The 22,338-nt window shown below is 35.9% G+C and overlaps 1 protein-coding gene across 2 annotated transcripts in view; it reads right to left on the reverse strand.

Moving 5' to 3' along the window:
• The window catches only part of GRID2 (glutamate ionotropic receptor delta type subunit 2), a 1,655,975-nt gene that overhangs the window by 614,312 nt on the left and 1,019,325 nt on the right, over positions 1-22,338 (reverse strand). For both annotated transcript variants that reach the window (XM_066279539.1, XM_066279540.1), the window contains one exon: positions 18,258-18,377. In XM_066279539.1, coding sequence (XP_066135636.1) covers positions 18,258-18,377 — 120 coding nt within the window. The remainder of the gene's footprint in view (positions 1-18,257; positions 18,378-22,338) is intronic.

Consider the following 22,338-nt stretch of genomic DNA (forward strand, 5'->3'; position numbering starts at 1 on the left):
CATTAATACTATCAACAAAACCACCCTCAGCTGCCACTAAGGAAGAGAAAATCGAATATTATGGATACAAAAGAAAAAGAGGTAACACAGCTAGATGAGGAAAAATCTATGGAGAAAAAATTTAATATATTGGAAACCTGGGAGGTAAATGACAGAAAATTTAAGATAGAAATCCTAAAAATACTCTGAGATATACAAGAAAACACAGAAAGGCAATTTAGGGAGCTCAGAAAACAACTCAATGAACACAAAGATTATATTTCCAAGGAAATTGAAACTATAAAAACAAATCAAACAGAGATGAAAAACTCAATTCACAAGCTGAAAAACGAGGTAACAAGCTTATCTAATAGAACAGGCCAGATAGAAGAGAGGGTTAGTGAAATAGAAGACAAGCAAATTGAGGCACAACAGAGAGAAGAAGAAAGAAAAGAAAAAATTTAAAAAAATGAGATAGCCCTACAAGATTTTTCTGACTCCATCAAAAAGAATAACATAAGAATAATAGGTATGTCAGAGGGAGAAGAGAGAGAAAATGGAATGGAGAACATACTCAAACAAATAATAGATGAGAACTTCCCAAGCCTGTGGAAAGAACTAAAGCCTGAAATTCAAGAATCAAACAGAACTCCAAGTTTTCTTAACCCCAACAAACCTACTCCAAGGCACATCATAATGAAATTGGCACAAACCAACAGCAAAGAAAAAATTCTCAAGACAGCCAAGGAAAAGAAAAATACAACATATAAAGGAAGGCCCATTAGATTATCATCAGATTTCTCAGCAGAAACTCTACAAGCTAGAAGAGAGTGGACCCCAATATTTAAAGTCCTGAAAGAGAGAAACTTTCAGCCACGAATACTATACCCATCAAAGCTATCCTTCAAATATGAAGGAGAAATAAAAACATTCACAGATACAGAAAAGATGAAGGAATTCATCATCAGAAAACCCTCACTCCAGGAATTACTAAAGGGGGTTCTCCAATCAGATACAAAGAAAAAAAAAAGCCACAAGTAAAAGCTCCAAGAAGAACACAATAAAACCAAATTTAAACTATGACAACAACAAAAAGAAAGGAGGGGGAGAGGATGGAGATTAACAGTAGCAAAGGACGATGGAGTGCAAAAGTACTCACAAAATAGTGTGCTACAATGAACAGGGTAGGAACCCTTTTCATTACTTAAAGGTAACCACTATTGAAAAAACCACCACAGAAGCACAAGAGATAAAAAAGATAGCAACAGAGGAAAGATGTATGGAGTACAACCAAATAAAAACAAAAGATAGAAAAATGAAAGAGAAGGATCAAACAAGACACAAAACTAACAGAAAGCAATATATAAAATGGCAATAGGGAACTCACAAGTGTCAATAATTACACTAAATGTAAATGGATTAAACTCACCAATAAAAAACTCACCAAAAAGAAAAGGCACAGAGTAGCAGAATGGATTAAAAAAGAAAATCCAACTGTATGCTGCCAACAGGAAACTCATCTAGGTAACAAGGATAAAAACAAATTTAAAGTGAAAGGCTGGAAAACAATACTCCAAGCAAATAACATTCAAAAAAAGCAGGCGTAGCAATACTCATATCTGATAATGCTGACTACAAGACAGAAAAAGTACTCAGAGACAAAAATGGCCATTTCATAATGGCTAAGGGGACACTGAATCAAGAAGACATAACAATTCTTGATATATATGCACCAAACCAAGGAGCACCAAAATATATAAGACAGCTACTTATTGACCTTAAAAAAAAAACTGACAAAAATACAATCGTACTTGGAGACCTCAATACACCACTGACAGCTCTAGATTGGACATCCAAACAGAGAATCAACAAAGATATAGTGGCCTTAAAGAAAACACTAGAGCACCTGGATATGATAGACATCTACAGGACATTTCATCCCAAAGTTACTGAGTATACATTTTTTTCCAGTGTACATGGATCATTCTCAAGAATTGACCATATGTTGAGCCACAAAAACAACATCAGCAAATTCAGAAAAATCGAAGTTGTACCAAGCATATTTTCTGATCATAAAGCCTTGAAACTAGAATTCAACTTCAAAAAAGAGGGAAAAAATCTCACAAAAATGTGGAAACTAAATAATATACTTTAAAAAAATGAATGGGTCAAAGAAGGAATAAGTGCAGAGATCAAAAGATATATATAGACTAATGAAAATGACAATACAACATATCAGAATCTATGGGATGCAGCAAAAGCAGTGATAAGAGGGAAGTTCATATCACTTCAGGCATATATGAACAAACAAGAGAGAGCCCAAGTGAACCACTTAACTTCACACCTTAAGGAACTAGAAAAAGAAGAAGAAAGACAACCCAAAACCAGCCAGAGAAAGGAGATAATAAATATCAGAGCAGAAATAAATGAAATAGAGAACAGAAAAACTATAGAAAAAATTAATAGAACAAGGAGCTGGTTCTTTGAAAAGATCAACAAAATTGACAAACTCTTGGCAAGACTTACCAAGGAAAAAAGAGAAAGAATTCATATAAACAAAATCCAAAATGAAGGAGGAGAAATCACCACGGACACCGTAGATATACAAAGAATTATTGTAGAATACTATGAAAAACTTTATGCCACTAAATTCAACAAACTTACGAAATAGATAAATTCCTAGAACAATACAACCTTCCTAGACTGAGTCATGAAGAAGCAGAAAGCCTAAACAGACCTATCAGTAGAGAAGAAATAGAAAAAAACCATTAAAAACCTCCCCCAAAATAAAAGTCCAGGCCCAGACGGCTATACCAGCGAATTTTATCAAACATTCAAAGAAGACTTGGTTCCTATTCTACTCAAAGTCTTCCAAAAAATTGAAGAAGAAGCAATACTTCCAAATACATTTTATGAGGCCAACATAACCCTCATACCAAAACCAGGGAAGGCTGCCACAAAAAAAGAAAACTACAGACCAATATCTCTAATGAATACAGATGCTAAAATACTAAATAAAATACTTGCAAATCAAATACAACAACATATTAAAAAAATAATACATCATGATCAAGTGAGATTCATCCCAGAATCTCAAGGATGGTTCAACATACGTAAAACGGTTAACGTAATACACCATATCAACAAAACAAAGAACAAAAACCACATGATCTTATCAATAGATGCAGAAAAGGCTTTCGATAAAATACAACACAATTTTATGTTTAAGACTCTCAACAAAATGGGTATAGAAGGAAAATATCTCAACATGATAAAGGCCATATATGATAAACCATCAGCTAACATCATATTAAATGGCACTAAACTGAAAGCTTTCCCCCTTAAATCAGGAACAAGACAGGGTTGTCCACTCTCTCCACTCTTATTTAATGTGGTACTAGAGGTTCTAGCCAGAGCAATCAGACAAGACAAAGAAATAAAAGGCATCCATATCGGAAAAGAAGAAGTAAAGGTATCACTTTTGCAGATGATATGATCCTATACATCAAAAACCCCAAAGAATCCCACAAAAAGACTACTAGAAACAATAAGCCAATACAGTAAGGTCACAGGATACAAAATTAACATACAGAAGTCAATAGCCTTTCTATATGCCAACAATGAAACATTTGAGAACGAACTCAAAAGAACAATCCCCTTCACAACTGCAACAAAAAAAATAAAATACTTAGGAATAAACATAACAAAGAATGTAAAGGACTTATATAATGAAAACTATAAACCATTGTTAAGGGAAATCGAAAAAGGTACAATGAGATGGAAAAATATACCTTGTTCTTGGTTAGGAAGAATAAATATAATAAAGATGGCCATATTACCCAAAGCAATATACAAATTTAATGCAATTCCCATCAAAACTCCAATGAGATTTTTTAAAGAAATGGAGCAAAAAATCATCAGATTTATATGGAACTATAAAAACCCCGAATAGCCAAAGTAATCCTAAAGAAAAGAAATGAAGCTGGGGGCATTAAAATACCTGACTTCAAACTATATTATAGGGCCATGACAATCAAAACAGCATGGTATTGGCAGAAAAATAGACACTCAGACCAATGGAACAGAATAGAAAGTCCAGAAATAAAACCACATATATGTAGTCAAATAATTTTTGATAAAGGGGTCAACAACACACAATGGAGAAAAGAAAGCCTCTTCAATAAATGGTGATGGGAAAACTGGAATGCCACATGCAAAAGAATGAAACTGGACTACAGTTTGTCCCCCTGTACTAAAATTAACTCAAAATGGATCAAAGATCTAAACATAAGACCTGAAACAATTAAGTATATAGTAGACATAGGTACTAAACTCATGGACCTGCGTTTTAAAGAGCATTTTATGAATTTGACTCCAAAGGCAAGAGAAGTGAAGGCAAAAATTAATGAATGGGACTACATTAGACTAAGAAGTTTTTTCTCAGCAAGAGAAACTGATAACAAAATAAACAGAAAGCCATCTAAATGGGAAATGATATTTTCAAACAACAGCTCAGATAGGGGCCTAATATCCAATATATACAAAGAACTCATAAAACTACAAACAATCCAATAAAAAAATGGGAAGAGGACATGAACAGACACTTCTCCCAGGAAGAAATACAAAAGGCCAACAGATATATGAAAAGATGCTCATCTTCTTTAGTTATTAGAGAAATGCAAATCAAAACTGCAATTAGACACCACCTCACACCTGTTAGATTAGATATTATTAACAAGACAGGTAATAGCAAATGTTGGAGAGGCTGTGGAGAAAAAGGAACCCTCATACACTGTTGGTGGGAATGTAAAGTAGTACAACCATTATGGAAGAAAGTAAGGTGGTTCCTCAAAAAACTGAAAATAGAACTACCTTATGACCCAGCAATCCCTCTACTGGGTATATACCCCAAAAACTCAGAAACATTGATACGTGAAGACACATGCAGCCCCATGTTCATTGCAGCATTGTTCACAGTGGCCAGGACATGGAAACAACCAAAAAGCCCATCAATAGATGACTGGATAAAGAAGATGTGGCACTTATACACTATGGAATACTACTCAGCCATAAGAAATGATGACATTGGGTCATTTACAGCAAAATGGTGGGATCTTGATAACATTATACGAAGTGAAATAAGTAAATCAGAAAAAACCAGGAACTGCATTATTCCATACGTAGGTGGGACATAAAAGTGAAACTAAGAGACATTGATAAGAGTGTGGTGGTTACGGGGGGAGGGGGGAGAGGGAGAGGGGAAGGGGGAGGGGAAGGGGCAAAAGAAAACTAGATAGAAGGTGACAGAGGACAATCTGACTTTGGGTGATGAGTATGCAACATAATTGAATGACAAGATAACCTGGACTTGTTATCTTTGAATATATGTATCCTGATTTATTGATGTTGCCCCATTAAAAAAAATAAAATTATTTATTTAAAAAGATTGAACCAATGGCAATTTATATAATATCTTTTGTAAAGCAGTACAAGAATGCTAAACTATAGGTATTTTATTTGTTAAGTTTATATTGAAGAAGTGAATAAAAATTCTAAATTTATTTACAAAACAATTATAGCTAGGAGCTCGACTATCTCTGATGTACCATTTTATTTCATCAGCTTACATAAGAAAACAATTTTATGAATATAGTTAGCATTACTATGCAATTAAGATTGGTCATGGAAGCCCTGGCCGGTTGGCTCAGCGGTAGAGCATCGGCCTGGCGTGTGGGGGACCCGGGTTCGATTCCCGGCCAGGGCACATAGGAGAGACGCTCATTTGCTTCTCCACCCCCTCCCCTCCTTCCTCTCTGTCTCTCTCTTCCCCTCCCGCAGCCAAGGCTCCATTGGAGCAAAGATGGCCCGGGCACTGGGGATGGCTCCTTTGCCTCTGCCCCAGGCGCTAGAGTGGCTCTGGTCACGGCAGAGCGACGCCCCAGAGGGGCAGAGCATCGCCCCCTGGTGGGCGTGCTGGGTGGATCCCGGTCGGGCGCATGCGGGAGTCTGTCTGACTGTCTCTCCCCATTTCCAGCTTAGAAAAAAAAAAAAAGTAAAAAAAAAAAAAAAAAGATTGGTCATGAAACCAGTTTTAATCTATTTTTCCAGGCCTTATTTTCCTATGTTCAATGAGAGTAAGTTTACAATATTAAATTTTAATGCTGGGACTCAGTCTTTACAGCAAAAAGTGAGTAGCACTGGCAAAACAAAACAAAGACATATAGAAAAATAAACTATTGTATAAAATTCTTCTAAGAAAAAACAAAAACTAATCCTTTTAGTAAAGCATTTAATTTAATATATACTTTATATATCTTCTAATCAATTTAGTTTTAGGAGGTTGTATAGAATACAACTATTTAAATTATTTTTCTTCTTGGCAATTTTTATTGTGATGACCAGAAACTGGAACAATCATATTTTTGGAGAAAACTTAAAAGATATGGAAAATCCTGATAATTTAGAAATTTGGCTTTGAGGTTCACCTGAATTTATCTTCAAAGATACACAGTGTCTAACACCCTAAACACACCATCTACTGAGTGAAAAACCACTTTACATCAAAGTAAAAGAATATGCAAACAATATCAAAGCAGGAAATCTCGTTTTGATCACCGTCAGTGACATAAGTAATCCTTTTCACATTCTCGCCAAACTCAGAAAAATGAAATCTCTACTCATACAATGCCAAGACGACAAGACTGGTCCAAAATTTGGGACTTGGTCAATCTCACATTCAAATCCTAAGCAGACAAAACCCTACTCAGTTTATGAGAGCTGACAGTATCCCGGCCCGAGGTGATAAGGCTGCAGGCCTTGTACACGCTTAGCCACTGGCAGCAGAATAAATACTGACAACTTGACAGTTCATCAACTGGAAAGCCATTCACTCTGTTTGAGACAGGGAGACACTGGGAGAGGAAACTTAATTTTGGACACATATCTAGTAAATACTGTAATTATTTGCATGGTACTGCTTTTCCTTGATAAGTATTCTTGGAGGGAGGGAGGGAGAGAGAGAGAGAGAGAGAGAGAGAGAGAATGAAAAAGCTGCCCCATCTATAAATGGAGCTGGCAATTCACAAAGTAATTTTCATGGTATTTTTAAGATTATTTGAGATTTAAGATTTGGAGTTTTATAAATTCAGTAATTAATACAAATTTAAATTTGGTGGATAAACACTTGAGTTATAAAACACAAATATTTAAAAATTAAGAAAGTTTAAAAATTTGTAACAAGGTTAGAAAAATATTTTTGAGTATTAATGCAAAAGTTGTTATTGTATTAAGTAAATATATATTTAGGGGTCTTTCCGCACAACTTCTATGTAATGCTAGTGCACTGGAGTATTTCAATACAATTTAAGAGCTGGAACATATACCGACAGTTACAGGAGTTAATATTATATAAGAATAAAGGAAGCCTAATTTGAAGTACTGTACATCCATTGTCAACTGAACGACATAAGTAACACATTATAAAACTTGTATTCAGAGCAGAGTGAAGTAACTACATTGATCTTGGAACTACACTGATTTTACAAGGCTAAATAAAACCTACTCATGACATCCACTCAACATGACTTTTTGAGTGTCTGGACCTCCATTCACTATTTGAATTATGAATTTAGGTATCTCTTACCTAACACAACTTCTTGGCTCTGAAAGAGTCCTATTTAATCCAAATTCATCGACCAATTGTGACTAACTGAGGTTTGATTTTTTCTTTTTTTAATTGATTTATGGGGTGACACTGGTTAACATAATTGTGGAGATTTCAGTTGCCCAATTCTACAGCACACCTCTACAGACCGTATCATGTGTTCACTCCCCACCCTCAAGTCAAGCCTTTGTCCATCACCATTTATCTCCCTTATACTCTCCTCCACCTCGCTTTCTCCCTGGCAATCATCACACTGTAGTCATTATCCATGAGTTTTTTATATCTTTTTGCTCAATTTCTCCAACCTCCTCACATAACCCCCCGCCAGCTGTCAGCCTGTTCTTTATGTATGAGTTGTCTGTTTTGCTGTGTTCTCAATTCTCTTGAACCTTACTTTGTTCCTATTGTTGAGACTCCACCTGTGTTTCTCATCATTCATTTCCAATTTAGATTTCATGCTTCCTCATCCCAACTCTTCTATCAATATCCTTATCTCACTGCCTTATCAAAAACAATAAAATGACAAGAATCTGATGAAATCTCACTCACATTAATTCAATTCATTTTATCTGCTGATTGCTGTGAGATAAAAGTATATAACTATGTAGATTTGTTATACAACAAATTTTTTAAATCTCTACCTTCATGTGAGGTAACAGCCCTACCTGGAAACTTTTCTATGTTCCCCAATTAGCTGTTTCAAAACTTATTTAACTGTCTTTATGCTTCCAATCTCATTATCTCTAACATTTTCTCCTACAATTTCTCTCTTAGCAGATAATCTCAGCTCTCATTTTTCCAAGAGAAGATAATATATTTCTTAATTCCCTTAACTTCTTGATACCACAAAGAAGATTTACTTGCATTTACACCATTCTTTCCTTAGTCCCTCCCACTCCCTACTCCTGTCCCCCATCACTTTGGAAAACTATTGCCTTCAATGTTTAAGATTAAACACTCCATCTGATTTTAGATCCAATCCTTTCTTTCTTCTGGACCTCTCTAAATCAGTGGTCCCCAACCTTTTTTGGGCCACGAACCAGTTTAATGTCAGAAAATATTTTCACAGACCGGCCTTTAGGGTGGGACAGATAAATGCATAAAATAAAATTATGTGACCGGCATAAAAACTGTGGTATTTTTAAATATAATTGTCGAACTTACAGTATTTATTGGGCTAAGTTAAAGGAGGAACGAGCATGTCCTCATTATTCAGGCTGTATTTAAATTTGTTATTCTGACAACGTTTCATGTATGACATCAATATGTAATATGATAGGTTCAGGCTCGCTACTATTCATGAACCTACAACAATAAAAATAAACATGAATCCACTGTGTACTCATATGCAACTTTATTCGAAGTGTCCTCTTAACATCACACCAACAACATAACATGAGTCACATCCTCTCTGCCTCCAAACACTTTCCAGTTGCTATGGTAACATTTAAACATGCCTTAAAAATAAGATACAACACAAAAACAAATATAAAGTGCATGAAAAATACAACTCACCATTATTATGAATATTGTAAGTTAAGGGTTATTCATTATAATGTTTATATAGAATGAGAGATAATAGCCTATCTCTCAACAACCATAACACTAAATCAGTGGGAGCCCTGAGCTTGTTTCTCTGCAAGGAGGCGGTCCCATCTAGGGGTAATGGGAGACAATGACACCCAAAGTGTGTTGTGTATGTCCAGTCTGTTCCATAATTTTGTTTTGGTTGCTGTCATTGCAGAAAATCCCACTTCACACAAATAGGGTGTCAGAAATGGCAACAGGGTTTTTAGTGCTTTTGTGGCGATCTCGGGGTATTCTGCCATGACTTTAATCCAGAACACCAGCAGAGTTGTAGTCTCGAACATATTTTTAAGGCCGCTGTCATTTGCGATCTCCAGTAGTTGATCCTCTTCTTGCATAGACACGCTGGATTCACCTGGTTTGTTGACAAATGGATCACGGATCCATTCCTGGCAATTTGCGGGTCTTTTGCGGTTGGGAAGTAGCATTCAAACTCTTTTAAAAGCAAATATGAGTGATCGTGCACCAGCTGGGACAATGAAGGCTTGGGTTCAGTCTCTTCCAAAATTCCTGCAAATGTTTGAAACATGTCAAATATACCCCTGTTTACGCGTCATCTCTACAAATCCAGTTTGGCTTTAAATGCAGCTACTTTATCTGCCAACTTGAAGACAGTTGTCATTTTCCCCTGAAGTGACCGATTGAGTTCATTGAGGAGATTAAATATGTCACACAAGTAAGCGAGTTTTGCGACACATTCCTCATCACTGAAATGTGCTGCTACCAGTGACTTTTTTTCTGAGAGAAATCTCTGCAGCGGCTCTCATAATTAAAACACTCTGGCTAGGGACCTCCCTCGGGATAACCATCTTATTTCTTTGTATAAGAGAAGGTGTCTGTGCTCCCTGTTCATTTCCTCACAAAGCTGCTCAAACAGGCGCAAGTGAAGGGTGTGTGTTTGATGTGGTTAATAACTTTAACAACATCATTCAATATGCTGTTAAATTCCGGTGGTATATTTCGGCTAGCCAGCATTTCCCTGTGAATGACACAATGCATAGACTCGCATTCAGGTGCAACCTCCTTAATCCGAGTAGTTAAACCAGACATCCTTCCAGTCATGGCAGCAGCTCCATCTGTGCATATGCCAACACAAAAAAGACCATTTCAGTTTTCCTGATAGTCATCCAGCGATTTCAATAGTTCTGTGGCTGTGGTTTTGGTTGGCAATGATAGTGCACATAACTCATGCTAAATCCTCTTGATAAAGATAACGCATGTAAACAAGCAGCATTGTCTTGTTGCCAATATCTATAGATTCTTCAACCGGGAGAGCATACCACGGTGATTTATTAATCCTTTCCAACAATTGTGATTCAATGTCCTCTGCTATTTCCTCAATGCGCCGTGTGACGGTGGTAGCCGAAAGAGGCATCTGTGCTATCTTTTAACCGCAGCCTCTCCTAGAAGCTCACGACAAATGTCTTTAGTGGCTGGAAGGATCAATTCTTCACCAATGGTGAATGGCTTCTTAGCCTTAGCAATACGATTAGCCACCAAGTATGATGCTCTCAGTGCACTCGCATTTATTGATGTAGTGGCCACCAGTAATTGTTTCTGTCCTTCTTGTTCATGCTTTTTTCTTTCAAAATACTCAGAAGGCTTATCTTTTAAAGTAGGGTGCTTGGTCTCCAAGTAGCAAAGCAGTTTTGAAGGCTTCATTGCTTCATTACTTAGCCAGGCGCCACATATTATGCAGAGCGGCCTTGGTGCGTGAGAATCACCAGTTGCAATAAATCCATACTTCAAGTAGGACTCCTGGTATTGTCTGTTAAATAAAGCCTTCTTTTTCTTCGAGGTCATAGGTTCTTTTCTGTCTCCTCACTGGCCCTTTTCCACTTCGCAAAAAAACTTTCGATGGAATTTTCTTTTTCACTCATTTTGCTAGTTTATGGGTTTAATTTTAGTGCCAATGTATCACATGACCAAGACAAGTGTCAGGAGTGAGTCTTAGACGGATGTAACAGAGAGAATCTGGTCATTTTTAAAAAATAAAACATCGTTCAGACTTAAATATAAATGAAACGAAAATTTGTAAGTTATTTATTTTTTCTCTGTGGACCGGTACCAAATGGCCCATGGACAGGTATTGGTCCGTAGTCCAGGGGTTGGGGACCACTGCTCTAAATGATCCTGTTTCCTCCCTTTATCGTTTTTTACAGGCTCAGTCGCAAACATCAAACATATTGAAGTCTTTCATATTCTGAAAAGTCTAACAGATTTTCCTTAATAATTTTGAAATGCTCTATGAATTAATGGTAATGTTTATATTCTCTCTGTTCTTCCAGACTCGGAAATTTAGCATAGTACCAGATACTTGGCATTAGTTGTTCAATCAATATAATTCCATGTTGTCTAATCAAAGTTTTTTCATCATTAATCTGCCATTACTATGCACGTTAGAGTGAAGTCCACACTTAGATATTCAATAGTAAAAATGCAGAAATATAAAAACAAAGATAAATTTTAAAAGCAGTCAGAGAAAAAAGGGTAAATGACTGGCAAAAATGGGCAGTTAGACAGACAGCCAAGTTCTCAACCACAACGCTGAAGTCAAAATCAGTTCATTGATATAGTTGGTGAGCAGAAAAAATTGAACTAGCTGTTGAAAATTTTAAGTCTAGGAGAAACATACTTAGAGAAAGGGATGAAATAAAGACATGTTCAGATAAACAATAACTAATAAAATTGGCTACAGAATAAACATCATCAAGGAGAAATTTAAAAACTTTACTATAGGCAGAAGAAAAGCAATTTTAGATACAAATGTATGAAGAAAAAAGAGCAAATAAAGTGAAAAATTTATGGATAGAGGTAAAAAAATATTTATTGCACAAAACTGTAGTAGCAATACTTTTGAAAAATTAAATGTAACATTAGAAACATGATAATAATGACCTATAATTTGAGAAGTGACTACATTTAGTAAGAGAGTAAAAAATGTTCTAAGTATGTTTATTATTTCTGAAGAGAACAATGACATTGATTAACTTTGATGTTGATAAATTAAGTGTATATTTTGTAAATTTAGGGACTACTATTAAATAAATAAAACAGAATATATAGTTTATAAATTAGTGGAAGGTATAAGAGTTAAGTAAAAATATACATTGGGACAAAAGTAGGTTTACAATTGTGGTAATAAGAAACACAGTTTATTCTTATATTATTTATTAATTATTATATTATTTTGCATACAAAAAACTGTAGAACTACTTTTGTCCTGCCCTATATGTATTAACAATCCAAAAGAAGGTAAAAAGAGAATGAGAACCTCGAATAGGAATGATGAACAGAATGTATAAGATATAAATACGTGAAATGTTCTACTTTTGAGGCATAGTCAAATTGCCATCAAATAATCAATTATATGCTTTTTATAAAATGTATATGTGGGAACAAAAGAAAATAAAAAAGTTGAAAGTAAGAGTATAGTAAAAAGTATGCCATTCATTTAAATGACAAAAAGGAAGTTGGTTTAGCTCCATTAATATCAGACAAGACATTCATTAGGGAAGAACGCATTATTAGAAGTAGAAGTCTTTATAATAATACTTTCAAAAATATTCTTTACCAAAATTATTAAGAAATGGAAATAAGTTCAGATCTCAAAATATTTCAGATGTTTAAAACAGTAAGATATTGTGGGTCAAATAAGTTTGCCAATATGATGTATATGTTTGCTCACTTATAGTTTGCATTGGGTGTGGAGGACTGGCTGTAAGCAGGCAGGGTCCTTATAGCCTAAGGCTTAGTTTTAAGACTAAACCTTTCCCACCTTTTTAATACTAAGATCTTCTCAGTACGAAGCTTTCCCCCACACCCTTGACTGTTACATGATGTGGGGTGGTGCACTCTTATAAGGAATCCCATTTATGCCTCAGATAAGTGGCTTTGTATCAGAGACTTCCTTATTTGTATAGGGGCTTAAAGGCTTTAATTTCCACACTATAAAATAATGGAGACAGGGGGCTCTCTCTCTCTGAGTTCTTGAAATTAGCATTGCAGAGAAGTAGCCAAGATGGTGGAGTGCTGAAGAAGCCAGTTTGTGCAGAGTTTGTGCAGAGAGAAGGAGTTGGGGAACAGAGGTGAATAAGGCTGGTGAGGTAGAAATCTTTGATTCTAGGAAACTCGGATAAGTCAGTGGCTTTGGGAACCCTGAATGAAAAGGGAAGTGATTTCCCACTGTGTGTATTTCTTGCCCACCAGGTGCAAGCTAGGATTAAAGGTAATGGCCCACCAGTTACCGTCTGTCCGAATTAAATGAGAGCCTGCATGGGCCAGGCAGCTGTGTCGGTGGCCGCAGCTACTGGCCATACAGATATTATTAGTAATTTTATGCTACTACATCTAGGAAAAAAACTTTAAAAGATCATAAAACAAAACTTCTTGAGTTGACAAGAATAAAAAAAGATATGACTTTTATTAGTTTATTATAAAAAAATAGGATCAGTAGTAAAACAAAAAAAGCCACAAAGGAAAGTCTAGGTTCAGCTAGCTTCATCATGATGTACTATCAAACATTCAAGGAAGAAATTCTTCTAATTTTTTATAATTCATAGATAACAAAAAAACAGAAAACCTTCTCCACCACATTTTATGAGGCCAATATAACTTCAGTATTAAAATCTAATGTGAACTAACAACAACAACAAAAAAAAAACATAAAACCAGAACTCAACTCTTAATTCAGTTCATTTCATACTCTGTATTACCTTTTTCACTAGTCACTTATAGGCTATCATTGTATAAATATTTCTCCCATGTTCAAGTGAGACTGGATTAGCCCTAGTCTCAGGCTTTCACATAGTGTTAATTGAAAGTATAAGGATGAGACTTGGTATAATTGATGGATAGTACTGAGTCTTGCTGTGAGAGGAATTCACAGCTGGCCAGGGGCCTGATTAGCAGAGATTCTTTGTAGTTTCTCTACTTGGTCATATATAGTGGTTATTGAGATTCATCATCTTGTTACTTCTCTGAAAATGTTTTCTAAGTAATTGAGAACTAGTAAAGCCCATTTTCATCAATGATATCGGCACATACTCATGAAAATTTACATTAGTTCTTTGACTTTTCATAAGAGAAACTTATTTGTTTACAGAAATAATTCCTCTGAGCATGATAATTCAGATCATTGTTTCTCTAAATCCACTCTATCATTCTAGATTTCAAAAGTCTGGTCATGGTATGACATTAAATAAATATTCTGAAAATGTTTTAAAAGAACAGCTTGAAAAAAAAAGTCTGCCTGACCAGGCAGTGGCACAGTGGATAGAGCTTTGGAATAGAAACGGAAGACCCCGGTTCGAAACCCCAAGGTCACCAGCTTGAGCACGGGGTTTCTGGCTTGAGCGTGAGATCATAGATATGACACCATGGTCTCTGGCTTGAGCCCAAGGTCACTCGCTCAGGTGTAGCCCCCAGTAAAGACACATATGATAAAGCAATCAATGAACAACTAAAGTACTGCAATAAAGAATTGATGCTTCTCATCTCCCTCCCTTCCTGTCTGTCCCTATCTGTCCCTCTCTCAACTCTCTCTGTCTCTGTCAAAAACAAAGAAAAAAACCAACAGAGAAAAAAATTTCAGGTAATCTTAGTCATGAACATTAATGTAAAAACTTTAATCAAAGTGGTAACAAATCAAATAATTTTTATGAAAACATAAACAATTAAATTTTATCTAAATATATATAATTTTATATAAATATAAAAATTAGATTTATCCCAGAAATGTGTGGCGCTTCCTTAATCTGATCAAAGTTAATGAAAAGTATTATATTTAGTGATATAATGTTGACATCTTTTTCTCTGAGACTGATAGTGAGCCAAGCATGCTTATTATTATTAATTCCATTCCAACGTTGTCCTAGAGGACCTAGTCAGTACACTAGGCAAGAAGAATTAAGAGATGTAACAAAAAGAGAGAAATCATTCATCACAAATGATTTGAAAATTCATCAGAATCTACAGACAAGTTATTAGAATTAAAGAGCAAGAAAGCTAAATATAAACTCTATATGAAATATCAGTCATTTCAATGTATCAGTAACAAACAGAAAATACAACTTTAAAAGATACTATTTAATATTCATACAATATAATACAGCTCAGCAATATATTTTAAAAAATAGAGAAAATAAGAATGCATCTGCAAAAAAAAAATGCTGAAAGAAAATACAAATGAGTATATACCTCATATTCATTTTTATGAACATCCTGACAAAGAAAAACTATCTGTGTTGTTGAGTGAAAATAAAATAATGAGACATTCTTGACTGGTGATGGAAATGATCTCTAACTTGATCAGGGTGGAGCTCACACTGGTGAATATAATCACTGAATGTCTTTGTAGACTTAAGTTTTTATTGCATTTTATTTTATTTAAATGTCAGTAAAAACAAGTAAGCAAGATACTACATGAAAGAATGAAAATACATTTTCTTTTCCCATATATTAAAAAAATTTCAGATAGACAAAAAGCTTTAAAATAAAAGGCAGAACTATAAAGCCTTTGAGATATAATTGAGCATAATGATATCATTATGACTGGCAGTAGGGAATTCTTTCTTGAATAAGATTAAATGGCAATAATCATAAGAAAAAAATTCATGATTCAGCTAAATTTAAAAGTACTATGAATAAAATGAAAATAAAATACACAGAAAGAAAACTATTTACAACATAATTAAATAACAAATGACTAATCTTCAAAGTATATACATAAATCCTAGAATCATTATGAAAACAACAAAGAAAACAATAAAAAATTGCCAAAAGACTACAACAGGCAATGACTCAAAAAGAAATTTGAAGATAGCCAAAAATTATAGAAATACATACCAGAATATTTTTATCATCAGGAAAATGAGAATTGACACCATTAGAATATATCACTACACAATCAATAACAATAAAAATTTAAAAGTCTAACAAAATCAAGATTCAGTGAGAACACTGAGCTATGAAAACTCGTTTCCCTATTTGTGCTATGTAAATTGGCGAATCTCTATGAAAATAGCTTTAAGGTTACCTAGTAAAGTTCAAGTTATGATGTCTTGCCTAACCTGTGGTGGCGCAGTGAATAAAGTGTTGAGCTGGAATGCTGAGGTGGCCAATTCTCAACCACAGGCTTGCCAGGTCAAGGCACATACAAGAAGCAACTATGAGTTGATGGTTCCCACTCCTCCTCTCTGCCTTTCTCACTCTCTCTCTCTCAAATCACTAAACAAAATTTCAAATATATATATATTTCTTTTATTGCAGCAATTTTACTCCTGGCTATAAAACCTACAGATACATGGGAAAATACAAGATTATGTATCCAAGATAGATATCCAAGAATAATCATAACATCATTGCTTATAATAGCCTAAAAATGAAAATAGACCACAGTAGCTTATGACAATTCATACGATAGATGATGCAGCAATATAAATGAATGGACTAAAATTACATGTAACAAGAATGAATAACACAAACAGAATGAGGAACAAAGAAGCAAGAAAAAAGAATATATGCCACATTGAAACTGTTCAAGATAAAATACTGGCAAAATTCAGTAGTATTAATAAAAGATGTGTATACAGGTGATAAAATTATATTTAAAACTATAAAAAATGAGTGTCATAAGCATCACACTGATTAGTTATACCACAAAAGGGAGTTTAGAAATGAACTATATGTGAGAGTTTAGAAAGCTTGATATGTTCTATTTCTTTTTTTTTTTCTGCAGCAGAGCCAGAGAGAGTCAGAGAGAGGGACAGATAGGGACAGACAGACAGGAAGGGTGAGAGATGAGAAACATCAGTTCTTTGTTGCAGTTCTTTAGTTGTTCATTGATTGATTTCTCATATGTGCCTTGACTGGGGGGCTACAGCAGACCGAGTGACCCCTTGCTCTAGCCAGCGACGTTGGACTCAAGCTGGTGAGCCTTGCTCAAACCAGATAAGCCAGTGCTCAAGCTGGCGACCTTGGGATCTCGAACCTGGGTCCTCCACATCCCAGTCTGACGCTCTGTCCACTGCGCCACTGCCTGGTCAGGAGATATCTTGATCATAATGATAGTTTCCTTTAAAATAATTTTACTAAACTATCCTTTTATTATATTTTATGCAGTTTCTTATATGTTTGCTATGCTTCACAATAAAACAATAATTAAAAACACGTTAAGATAGTTTCAACTCCCCTGTGTAAATTTACCAAGAGAATTTTATTATTGATTAGAATAACTCCTAACTTCGTTTTGTCTGAGTTTCTCTGCATCCTACACCTCAACAATGGATAGAAACACCTACTGAACAAGCTCTCAACTCCTGATATATCAACCTTATATGCCTAGAAATTTTGGTTACAAACTCTGTATACATATTCAATTACCTTAGGTTTTTCCCTACCATAAATATATAAACATGGCAAATTCAAACCACAGAAGTTTTTTCTCTAGGGATGTTTATATTTCTTCTTGAGAAAACTATTGTTCTAATATTTCATGAAACACCCTTCATTGCACTCAGGTTCATCTTACATATAATCTGAAGTATATAATAAGAGCTCATTTCCTGTAAGTCATTTTCTACTTATGCATAACCCATATAAAAGTTGAAATACTGAAATGTCACTCTTTTGTTGTAGAATGTCACTCTTACTCTATAAAATTTCTCTAAGCTCCTATTCTGATTTTTTTTGCATGTTACAAGTTTAAAACCAAGCAGCTATTCATTTTATAAATATTAAATTCACTGCTTTATAAAAATTATTATAATGAATGAAAGATTATGCTAGTTTCCTAGGAAACCATTAAATTACCTTTCTTTATTTAAATTATTCTAAGGTGTAAATAGAATTAATAAATTAATACTTCTAGTAAGTACTTAAGGTTATTTAAATAGCTAATTCTCCCCTTTCTTCTCTTTTAAACTACAATAGAGACTGTATGTATACTGTGATCAAATTATACAAAGAAAATCAAACAAAACCATAATTATTATAGGAGAAGGATATTTATCAGTGTTCCTGGTCTTACCTTGCGAATGCCTCGGCCAAGTTCTTCTCCATAGTTGGTTCCAAGAATTTCAAAGTGGACATTGGGATTGCCTCCATTTTCTCCAAATTCCAGTTCTCCAGTCAACCCATTAACGCTACCCTGAAGGAGAGAAAAGAATACTGATATAAGAGTTCAGAAAAAGTAAAATAATAAAATAATAATAATAAAGCAGAAAAGAGAATTCTGGAAACACAATTTCCATCTTTAAATATTATTTCAAGCCTGACCAGGCGGTGGCACAGTGGATAGAGCATCGGACTGGGATGCGGAGGACCCAGGTTCAAGACCCTGAGGTCTCCAGCTTGAGCGCGGGCTTATCTGGTTTGAGCAAAACTCACCAGCTTGGACCCAAGGTCGCTGGTTAGAGCAAGGGGTTACTACTTGGTCTGCTGTAGCCCACAGTCAAGGCACATATGAGAAAGCAATCAATGAACAACTAAGGTGTCGCAACAAAAAGTAATGATTGATGCTTCTCATCTCTCTCCATTCCTGTCTGTCTGTCCCTATCTATCCCTCTCTCTGACTCTCTCTCTCTGTCTCTGTAAAAAAATAAAATAAAATATTATATCAAGCATGCAATTATTAACAGGCTATTTTTAATAGTGTACTGCATAAATAGGAGAGCCATTGAAAATAATCTCTAGAATCACTTAATCCAGTCTCATCCACTTCACAGATTAGAATATTTAGACCCAGCAAATCAAAGGATTACACAAACTGAACCATGTTACAACTGAGACTAAATTCCAGGCTAGGACTTGACACCATATACTTTCTGATATGCATGGATCCATAAGTCAGAAAGAAGAGACTTCTAGAGAGTAAAAAATCTACTTTGAAGACATGTTCTGACAATATTCTTTCTCCAGTACAATGCTATTCTAATTTGATCTAAAAATATATCTGGCCCTAGAAGTGGCTCAGTGGATAGAGCATCAGCTTGGCATGTGAATGTCTTGGGTTTAATTCCTGGTCAGGGCACACAGCAGAAGCAACCGTCTGCTTCTCCCTGCCTACCTTCTTCTCCCTCTTCCCTTCTCACAGCCAGTGGCTCAATTAGTTTGAGCGTGGTATGGCCCTGGACACTGAAGATAGTTTGGTTGGTCCAGTGCATCAGCCTCAGGCACTAAAAATAGCTCGGCACTGGAGCATCAACCCCAGATGAAGTTTCTGGGTGGATCCTTGTCAAGGTGCATGCAGACATCTGCCTCACTATCTCCCCTGCTCTCATCTAAAAAAATAAATATATATTGGGGATTCTTAAAAGCCATGGTTATAACTATTAGATGTTTATTTTTCCTCCTTTAAATGTCTTTTTTCTTTATGGCAGAGAGAGTCAAAGAGAGGGACAGACAGGAAGGGATAAAGATGAGAAACATCAATTCTTCACTGCGGCTCCTTAGTTGTTCATTGATTGATTTCTCATATGTGCCTTGATTGGGGGGGGGGGGCTACAGCAGACCGAGTGACCCCTTGCTTGCTTCAGCGACCTTGGGCTCAAGCTGGTGAGCCTTGCTCAAACTGGATGAGCCCATGCTCAAGCTGGCGACCTCGTGGTCTCCAACCTGGGTCCTCCGCATCTCAGTCCAACACTCTATCCACTGCGCCACTGCCTGGTCAGGCTAAATATCTTTCTTAAATCAAAAAGAAGAAAGCTAAATTAAGCTTGAAATCTGTTTTTCCTCTTAAATAGTCACAGTGGCTGTTGAGATTCATTGGGACTTTCCAGGCTTCATCTCTCATTCGAAATGACAGATGTTCATTTCCCCAACAGATGGTAATATAGGTCATACTCCCCTCTTTATTGTTTATCTTGCTTTTCACAGTTTAGTTTATCAGCCTTCATATTATTTTGGATTTTACAAGTAAAAATCATATTCTGAGTCACTTCTTCACTACAGAACTTTTAATTTAAGATTTTACCCTAATAATTACATTTATCAAATTACCTCAGTTTGTAAATAGCTTTGAGTATCACCTTTATGATGTTGATAATTAAATAGACAGGCAATACCCCTTGATTTATGATGGTTTGACTTATGATTATTTTCAACTGTGTCATCATGCAGAAACAATGTGCTACTGGTAGAAAAAAATACTTTGGATTTTTAATTTTTATTTTTTTTCACCTGGGCTAACAATATGTGGGCAGTGCCGTATTCTCATAATGCTGGTCAGCCGCAGCAAGCACAATTCCCATTCAGCCAAACAATCACAAGGATAAACAACTGATATTCTACAGCATATTTGGTTACCAGTGTTGTTTGGATTTTGTGTTCTGAGCACACTAAAGTAAGTTAGGCTAAGCTATGATGGTTGGTAAGTTATATGTATTAAATTTATTTTTGATTAACAATATTTTCAACTTATGATAGATTTTTTAGGACATAACCTCATCATAAGTCATGGAGCAAGTTACCTGATTGGCCATAACCTCTAATTCAACTTTTAGTCTTTCTCAGCTGGTATTATGTTATCTGCTCTATCTCTTACTGCATACGTGTGTTATAGCCCATTGCATGATAGGAAGTTCAAAATAAGCATTCAATAAAACCATTGCTTACTCATTACTTTCAATATTTAATCTATTTCATTTTTGGCAAGTTATAATGAACAAAACTAATAATCCATAATTATTTCTCTTTTATTATCCAGCTTTATTAATTAGAAATATGTTGAATTTGATACATCCATGCTCTTCTCAGGTATGATTTTGCAGTCAATACCATGGATTTTGAAGTCAGACTTCCTGGAGTTTATCAATGGTATCAAAATCTATCAGCTGTGTAAACCTAGCTAAGTCATTTAATTTCTCTGTGCTCCCATTTCTACATCTGTTAAATGGTATTATTAAAAAAAAAATAGTACCTATCCCAGAAGACTATAATGAGTTTTATTATCCAAGTAAAGATTATAGAGGAGAGTTTCATAATTTGTGGAAGTTTACTGTCATCATCATATACATGATTTTTTTTAAATTCTCTAAATTTGAAGGCTTTGTGGCTAAAAATTGTAGGCATGGCCCTGGCCAGTTGGCTCAGTGGAAGAGCATTGACCTGGTGTGTGAATGTCCCAAGTTTGATTCCTGGTCAGGGCACACAAGAGAAGCGATCATTTGCTTCTCCACCCTTGACTCCCCTCTCTCTATCTCTCTCTTCCTCTCCCACAGCCATGGTTGCACTGGAGCAAGTTGGCTCTGGGCACTGAGGATTGCTCCATGGTTTGCTTCAGGCGCTAAAAATGGCTCCAGTTGCAATGGAGCAACAGCCTCAGATAGGCAGAGCAATGCCTCCTAGTGGGCTTTCTGGGTGGATCCCAGTGGGGTGCATGCAGGAGTCTATCTCTCTGCCTCCCCACATCTTTTTTTTTTTGTATTTTTCTGAAGCTGGAAATGGGGAGGCAGTCAGACAGACTCCCGCATGCGCCCGACCGGGATCCACCGGGCACACCCACCAGGGGGCGATGCTCTGCCCATCCGGGGCATCACTCTGTCACATCCAGAGCCACTCTAGCGCCTGGGGCAGAGGCCAAGGAGCCATCCCCAGCGCCCGGGCAATCTTTTGCTCCAATGGAGCCTCGGCTGCGGGAGGGGAAGAGAGAGACAGAGAGGAAGGAGAGGGGGAGGGGTGGAGAAGCAGATGGGCGCTTCTCCTGTGTGCCCTGGCCGGGAATCGAACCCGGGACTTCCACACGCCAGGCCGACGCTCTACCGCTGAGCCAACTGGCCAGGGCCCCCAATTCTCATTTAAGAAAAATATCAAAAAAATTGTAGGTATGCTCCTGGTTTCTTAAATTAATATTATTTGGAGAGAAAAATTTCATTATATGATTAGATATTCATATGGCTTTGGAAAATGTTTTTGTAAATTTTGATTCAATTACATTTAAGTGATTAGTATTTAAGTAAAGAAAAAAGAGTTAAACCAGCTGGTCTAGGATCTAGTCACTCTTTTTACTAATTGGGGGACCAGAGGGAGGAAAAAAAAAAGGAGATAAATTATCCAATTCCTGTAAGTCAATTTTATTTTGCGAGTTCACTCAGTACTAATATTTCAAAGAA

The sequence above is a fragment of the Saccopteryx bilineata genome, chromosome 5 (genome assembly GCF_036850765.1).
Source record: "Saccopteryx bilineata isolate mSacBil1 chromosome 5, mSacBil1_pri_phased_curated, whole genome shotgun sequence".
NCBI lineage: Eukaryota > Metazoa > Chordata > Mammalia > Chiroptera > Emballonuridae > Saccopteryx > Saccopteryx bilineata.